The sequence below is a fragment of the Panthera uncia genome, chromosome A2, assembly GCF_023721935.1.
Source record: "Panthera uncia isolate 11264 chromosome A2, Puncia_PCG_1.0, whole genome shotgun sequence".
Taxonomy (NCBI): Eukaryota; Metazoa; Chordata; class Mammalia; order Carnivora; family Felidae; genus Panthera; species Panthera uncia.
This window is the reverse complement of record NC_064816.1, coordinates 4,694,703-4,703,097: the sequence shown is the minus strand read 5'-3', so window position 1 is coordinate 4,703,097 and position 8,395 is coordinate 4,694,703. Positions and strand designations below refer to the sequence as shown.

Below are 8,395 nucleotides of genomic sequence, written 5' to 3'. Positions count from 1 at the left end.
AGCTCTGCTATCATTATGGCAAACTGAAGAATATTCCAGAATATTCTAGAACATTCATTCATTTATGTATACAACACAAATCCCCTGGGGCGTTCATTAAAATGCAAGTTCTGGTTCAGCCAATATGAGGTGGGTCCTGAGATCCTACTTTTCTAACAAGGTGATGCTGATGTATCTGGTCCACAGACCACACTTTGAGTCGGGAGGTATTAGAGTGGTCATGGAAGGGGGGACTCTACATTTCATTGGTCCAATTTTAGTATATGTGCAGCCAAAGCGAGCACAGAGGACACCTACATTTAAAACTTTCATCTCCCTCTTCTCCTTCTGGCAATCAGGACTTTACGGAGGATGGAGGCCAAGGTGGGATGGTGATAACTTTGTGAGCAGTGTGAATCCTAGACAAGTTCCAAGGAAGTTCCTGGAAAGAAGAGAGATGTTGGTTCCCTGAAAGGTTCCAGGAAACCAAAACACTTTCCAAAGGGTGTTGCCATCAAGCACTGCAGCCCTCCATGAAACACTGGGGTCATGCCCCATCCAGAGCTCCTACTCACCAATAGAGCTCTTGGAAGTGTTTGTGCAAAAGTAGTCTATAGGTCTAAGTGTTTTATTCATACCCTGGGCCACCATTACTGTGACACTGTTTCTTTAAAAGCAGCAGGAATCTTTGTCAAAGGCTAAGTCGGTCAGTCATATGAGAAATAATTTATTGAGGGCTGCTCTGTGTCAGGCACATGATAGGTGCAGGAGAAGTACACTTGGAGCCATACAACAATGAATTTAGAAGAAACCAAAATGGTAGCCAGGTAATCTTGGTCATGCCGTTGCACTGGGATCTGTTGCTTCCAAAAAACTCTGGGAACTCAAAGAGCAGAACTGATAATCTGAAACAGAAATTCTTGCTTCCCAGAGAGTTCTGGGGCTGGCAGGATCCCACATCTGCACATTAAGCTGGGAAGAGATTTCAGAGAAGGCTCCGGTAGGTATCTGCTTTCCTCAAATGTTGCTTCATAGCATACTGGCAGTAAGAAAGATCTTTAGCCCTGTGAGAGAGAGATCAGAATTAGAATCAGCAGCAGGACGAGTACAATGTGAGTCTAAGGGTTTTAGAAATACTTGGGTCTTATAAATACAGAGAGAGAAATATGGAAACAAACACTAGAAAGATAAACATTAAAACTTTAACAGGGCAGTCTCTAGCGTGGCAGGCACTGATGGCAAACTCTAAAGCTATTCTCAACCTCTTCACCATTAATAGCTTCCACTCTAGAAGCAAGAAAGCCAAATACTTGCTTTGTCAAATTTCTTTGTAAGTATGTATGGTCAGGTGATACAGTTCTAACCAATTAGTAGAAGGGAAGCCCAATGACGGGTTTCTGGGAAAGATTTTATTTCCTGTGGAAGGAGAGTTTGTGGCTTCTCCCTACCCCTCTTCTTCCCTTCAATGTGGTCATGATGTCCGGAGCTATAGCAACCATCTTACAACCATGAAAATCCTTTGATGAAAAGTCAACAAGCTCATAGTGGAATGCAAAAGTAGAGAAAACCTAGATCCTTTCCAACACCCCTGAGCAACATAACCAATATCAGCAACACCTAACTCTGGGCTTCTATTCTTGCAAAAAAAAAAAAAAAGAGTTTTTTTCCTATTTAATTAAGCCACTGAATCTTAGTTACTTGTTCTTGGAATAAATCAGTGAAAAAAATAAAAAATTGTAATGGGGGATAGGAGAGCTATTGTGTAAAGTGTAATTTTACAACTCTGTAGATTTTAAATCAATGATAGCAATGCAAAATCGTGGAATTATGTGTAAAAATCAGTCTTGCTTCCATTTGCACATTCATTTCAATGTTTCTGAAATTAAATATGTGTAGTGTAAGTCATGTAATCCATACATTTAAATAATTCGCTTTCATACTATATAATAAGAAATTTTATATATTGTATATCACTGTATAATTATATAATATATAACTTTATAATTATATGTATAATCCTATTTATATTTGTGTTATATATAAAATTATCTTTTTTAAAAATTTTTTTAATTTTTAATTTTTTTTTATTTTTTATTTTTTTTTAACACTTTATTTTTGAGACAGGGAGAGACAGAGCATGAACAGGAGAGGGTCAGAGAGAGGGAGACACAGAATCTGAAACAGGCTCCAGGCTCTGAGCTGGCAGCACAGAGCCTGACGCGGGGCTCGAACTCACGGACGGAGATCATGACCTGAGCCGAAGTCGGCCGCTTAACCGACTGAGCCACCCAGGCGCCCCTATAAAATTATCAACAAGATGTTATAACTGGTTCAAAAAAGAATGCAAGGAACAGACCTATGTCTGTTTTATGTAATATATATATATATATATATATATATATATATATATAAAATACATTATATATACGTATATGTATTACGTAAATATATATATAATGTATACTATCTATAATGTATGCAATATATGAGATATATATGATACCTCTTACATAATACATAATATACATTACATCATATGTATGTGTGTTCTGTGAATTTTCTTTTGAGCCAGTTTAACATCTGCCTCACTTCCTCACTGATTAATGAGTAGAATAAAATCCTTAATGTATTCTCATCTTATATCTATATAAGTCATTTTATCTTCTTTAGTTCACACAGCTACCATGGGGCAAAGCTGGGATTTAAGCCCAGGCTGCCTGGCTCCTGGACCCCAACTCTTGAACCCCACGCTTTATCGAATGTGCAAATATACGTGGACACACAGCTCACAGCAGGTTCTCCGTGCACAGCACTGGTACTGCTAAGAAGTGGCGATTCCATTTGAACGGAAGCTGCATAAAGCACACTGTCTCTCACCGATTTAGAGGTGGAGGGGACAGAGGACAGTAACATCCCTGAGGTCTGGGACTCAGGGCTACGTTTGGTCTTCCTGGTAATGCACTTCCTGTATTCTTCCCGCACCTGGAGGAAGAGACAGGTCACAAGGAGATGAGTGATTCCTAGATGCAGGCACGTGGCTGACACAGGTGTGTTCCCCAGAAGGACGGGGTCAGGAAGGGCAGTGCTGTACCTGGCGGTTGAGCAGACAGTGAATGATGAAGATAAAGGTCCCCTGCAGGCTGTTGATGATGGTGAACAGGTAGGCCATGATACTGGCCATGGATCCAATCTGGAAAATGCCCAACACCCAGGAGCACCCCAGGATGAAGAGCTGGGCAAACGCCTTGAACGTCAGTAACCTGGGGGGAGAGATTTGCAGAGGATAAGGTTCCTGGAAGTGGCTGTTGTCCTCATGGACCAGGCTGCCACCATATCACCCGCCACCTGGGTGGGAACAAACGTGGGGTAGAGTCTGCAAGCCCAGAGGCAGGGAAATCGAATCCTATTGGTATTTAAAAGGCAGCTGGCCTACAGATACGCAATGCACAAAGATGTGTGGATGTATATATAATGCAATATTGTTTAGAGCGATCAAATGCTTGGAGGACCCGCAGGTCCAATAACTGGGGAATGGTGACGCCATAAGTATGAAATACGATGACATTTTTCTTGGAGAAAAACTCACATAACATAAAATGCACTATTTTAACCATTTAAAGTGTGCGATTCAGTGGCATTCGGCATATTCACAGTGCTGTACAAACATCATCACCTCCCAGTTCTAAGACAGTTTTATTGCCCCGAAAAGAAACCTACACCTATGAAGCATTCGTTCCCCACCCCACTCTTCCCCCAACTAAAGCAACCCAAAGGTTCATCTGTTGATGAATGGATAAAGCAAAACATGGTCCGTCCATACAGTACAATATTAGCCATAAGAAGGAATGACGGCTGATAACCTGCTACAATGTGGACGAAACTTGAAGACATTATGCTCAGTGAAAGAAGTCAGACGTAGAAGGACACAGAGTATATGCTTCCATTTGTAGGAAATATCCAGACTAGGCAAATCTATAGAGACTAAAAGCAAATTATCGAGTCATTTTTTAAAATGAGATGAGAGTGACCATATACTATAGGGGGTAAGGGTACAGGCTCTGAACACCTGTGGATTTGTGCCTCAGTTTCTTCAAGTTGGTATAGAGATAATAATACAATACCTACAGGGTGGTATTAATTGTTCTACAGATTAAATGAGATGGTAAGTCTCTAAGGATGCTTATAGCAGTGTCTGGCAAAAAAACATTTTTGTTAGTTTTTAACCACAAGTATTGAGATGAAATCAGCTACCTATTATGTAGGGGAAAAAAAAGTTCAGAATGATATGTATAATATCCTATCATTTATGTAATCAGAATGTGGATGTGTAAGCATAGAATATTCTAGAAGGAAGCTCAATTCAAGTGATAATGGCTGCTTAGGGTGGGAGAGATCTGGGAAGAGAGAATTATTTCCCATGTATTCTCTTTTGTACTGATTAATTTTTCTTACCATTGCATGTATTAATTTTGTTTTCAACTTTCTGTATTAACTTTTAAATATTTAAAATTTAAAATTTAAAAATATTTAAATATTCAAATTTTAAGATGGATGAGGGACTGGACACTGATAGGAAAACAAGCAAAGGACATCATATGGTTCCTGACAATAAAACCTAGACAATGTCTGACTTTGGTAGGTTCTTTTCTTTTAATGTTTATTTTTGACAGAGAGAGAGAGTGCATACAAGCTGGGGAGGGGCAGAGAGAGGGGGAGACAGGATCCAAAGCAGACTCTGCACTGAGAGCGGAGAGCCAAATGTGGGGCTCAAACTCATGAACCATGAGATCATGACCTGAGACAAAGTCAGACACTTAACTGACTGAGCCACCCAGATGCTCCTGACTTTGGTAGGTTCTTAAAGTGAAGATTAGTTGAGTGATGAAGTTAAAAACACAAATAGTCTATAAGAATATGAAAATGTCCCACATCTGTAATATAGACAAAACTAAAATAATAGGATAGTATATTTCACTATTATATCAGCAAAACATCACAACAAAAATGATAAACCCCAGTGTTGGCTAAGCTGTAGGTAAGCAAGCACTCCTGAAATGGAAACAAATTTTCTAGAAAACAATTTGCATTATATACTAAAAGTATGACAATCCAACCTGCCCTTTAACTCAGGCAATTTCACGCCTACTGTTATGATCAAATAACCACAGATGTGGAAAAAGATCTATCTACAAGGGTATTTGAGACCACACTGCTTATAATAGCCCTCCCCTTCCACCCTCAAAAAAAAAAAACAGTAACAACTTGAATGTCCATGAATAAGGCATGATTTAAATAAGTTGTGCTGCATTATTACATTGAAATGCTTTACAAAAAATGAGAAAGATGTTGTCAAATAATTTCTAAATGGAAAAAAATATTCATGACATTAAGAGAAAAAATGGCCCTAAAAATTGAGTAGATAGTATGCTTCTATTTTTGTAAATATACACATATAGTTATGTGCAGTAAATGAATTAGAAAATGTATTAATGGTTACAATATATGAAATACTCACCCTTCCTAGTAACTGTATTAATTAATGCTTCATAAGCCACAGTAAGTGGGCAATGTTAATATCCCCAGTATACAGATGAGGAAACAGTTTCAGAGAGGTTGTGTAACTTGCCTAAGGCCACACAGCTTGTAAATGGCAGACCTGGTGTCTGAGACCCCAGATCTAGAAACTGTGCTGTTCTGTCCTGGGCACAGGACTAAGCACACAAAAGGTACTCAGGGAATGTTTGTGGGAAGAATGAAGGAGACTGAGAGAGAGGAAGGGAAGGAAGGAAGGACTGTACCTGGTGTCTTTGAGCGTGGAGACCTCAGCATTGACACTGGAAAGCTTCTGCCTCAGGATACACAATGTGCAAGTCAGGAGGATGGAATTGATCTACAGAGTCAAGCAGAAAGGACTGAGATGTTGGGTGTGTACCAATGGGCAATGGCCAGACCACCCACCAAAAACCCATAGTGTGCGGCTATCACTCCAGAAGCCAAGTAATAAGCCCTACGGCAATCAACCCTAAACAGCCAGCTGTTGATTGTTGGCTCACAGCCTCCCTAACTTCTGCCCTCATTTCCAACATAGGACCCAAAGGAAAAAGCAGAATGTGATCTTATTTGAAGATAGGGTCTTTACCAGAGGTGATCAAATTAAAATAAGCTCATTAGAGCAGACCCTAATCCCACATAACCTTATAAAACAGGCAGATTTGGACACAGAGGCAGACATGCACAGAGAAAGCCAAACATCTATAAGCCAAGGGATTCCTGAGTCTACCAGTCTCTTGGTTAGAAGACTGGAATGGAGGGGCACCTGGGTGGCTCAGTTGGTTGAGCTACTGACTCTTGATTTAGGCTGAGGTCGTGATCCCAGGGTCGTGGGATTGAGCCCCACATCAGGCTCTATGTTGAGTGTGGAGCCTGCTTGGGATTCCCTCTCCCTCTGTCTCTCTCCACTCCCCGCCCTTCGCCTCTCCCCCTGCCCCCTGTCTCACACAAAATAAAAAATAAAGAAAATAAGACTGGAACAGATCCTTCTCCTGGGCTTCCAGAGGGGACATAGCCCTGCCAACCCATCGATGTTACACTTCCAGCCTCCAAAACTGGAGTGGGAAAGTTCACGGAGGTCTTCCTGGAGGATGCCAAATTCTGTTGTTCTAAGCCACCCAGTTTTGATACTGTGGATACTGTGTTTGTGATACACAATTTTTATTTGTCAGTTATACCTCAATAAAGCTGAAAAAAGCTGAAAAAAATCTCTAGGCTTCCCTTTCTTCCATCCCACTGTTTTCTTCTCACCCCCCCCAATTTCTCTCCATTCCTTCCTTTTCTCTCATTCAACATCTATCCCCAGAAGACATCAACAGACCCATTCTTACTGAAACACAAAAGACAGATAAGATTGTGTTCCCCTCCAGGGGATTTGCATGTTGGCAGAGGAAAGAAAAAAAAAATCACAAGTCAAAGAAATTGCACTCTAATTTGGAAATCTCAAGAACCAGGGATCAGAAGGGAGAATGTTTGGCCTCAGCTATAGGCAACATTCACTGGCACTTCTTGGTTCCTCAGGTTTCCTTGTTTCTGCTCCCGAACACCCTGCACCAAGCAATTTGCTTACCAGGATGATGGTGCAGACTGGTCCCAGGAAGCTCCAGACGAACCCTGTCTCTGTGTTCAGCCAACAGCTACCAAGAGAAACAGGAGTTGGTGCCTGTTTAATTCTTGACCCTACAGTTACTCAGGCCCCAACAAATCCACTAATGGAGGATATTATAGGCAGCCGACCCTGAGATGCTCTCATGACGGGGCGGGTGACAGTTCAGTTTTCTTTGGCCCACGTCTACTGTCAGACCTTCTTCCTGGGCAAACGTTCCTGAAGTGTTCACGCGGTGTCCAGAGTAGAGCTTGCCCTCAGCCCGTAACCTTTGCAACCTCTTCCCTTCTGTTCAGACCTCTTTACTGGCCCACCTGGTCGTTCAAATCTCAGCTCTAATGTCATCTCCTCTGAAAAGCCGCTTGGGACCCTCCCTACCCCTCGTCTTTTTCTAGCAGAGCATAATGCTTTTCTTTTTTTATAGCATCTCTCGGTATCATAAATCATGGTGGTGTTTGTTTCCTTGAAAATTGTCCTTCTCCGCCTTTCCAGACTATGAGCTGTATGAGAATCTGGACCTCGAGCTTTTGTTTGTCTCCAAATACCCAGCACTCAGTGCAAAGCCTGGCATGGATGAGGCATTCCATAATTATTTTTTAAATGAAGGGAGGAAGGACTAGGAGGGAGAGAAGGCATTGCCTCTTTCCTTCAGGCCTCTGGTAGATTTTTGCTGTTTTTACCATCTGACAACCATTCCACCCGCGTTTAGGAACCGCACCCCAATATTCCTTCAGCGGAAGTGTGCCTTGCCCCCACAAGAGAAGGAAAATAATCAAGGTTGGCCAACCAGATGTTCTCTCCCTGGAATGTGAGTCTCCAAGTCGTAGCAATAAAAAAGGTGGAGATTGCACAGAAGAAGCCGTCTCTGCTGTATCAGGAACAACAGCTTCAGTAAATAACCGCCAATTCCCTTATAAGCTTCTGCAACTCCTCCTGGAGGCATCAGACTGAAAACCCTGGAGAATTAGTTCTCCTGGGAGCAGCCCTCGACCAATGGCTGCTGCGACAGAGATGTATAAATATGCCCCCTGGGTGGGATTTTGGAGGCACACGCCCTACACAGTTTCCCAGGGATACCCACTGGGATGGAGCCTGTTACCCACAGCTGCACCTGCTCAGGATGCACCCCATGTTTGCTCCTTCTCTCGCCCCACTCCCCGGTGCTTCTTCCTAAGGTCATCTCAAATCCTTCTCAATACTACTCCTGTCTTTCAAAACGTTCTGTGGTTCCCACCACCTGGAAGGTATTCTCCAAATTCC

General features: G+C 41.9%; 1 protein-coding gene across 6 annotated transcripts in view; it reads right to left on the bottom strand.

The window, feature by feature from the left end:
• Positions 1-894: 894 nt before the first annotated feature.
• ADGRE1 (adhesion G protein-coupled receptor E1) overlaps positions 895-8,395 on the bottom strand; it is a 71,521-nt gene continuing 64,020 nt past the window's right edge. For all 6 annotated transcript variants that reach the window (XM_049639765.1, XM_049639769.1, XM_049639768.1 and 3 more), the window contains 5 exons: positions 7,100-7,166; positions 5,778-5,869; positions 3,071-3,239; positions 2,857-2,961; positions 895-1,043 (listed from right to left, as the gene is read on the bottom strand). In XM_049639765.1, the coding sequence (XP_049495722.1) occupies positions 1,038-1,043; positions 2,857-2,961; positions 3,071-3,239; positions 5,778-5,869; positions 7,100-7,166 (439 nt within the window). In that variant the 3' untranslated portion in view covers positions 895-1,037. The remainder of the gene's footprint in view (positions 1,044-2,856; positions 2,962-3,070; positions 3,240-5,777; positions 5,870-7,099; positions 7,167-8,395) is intronic.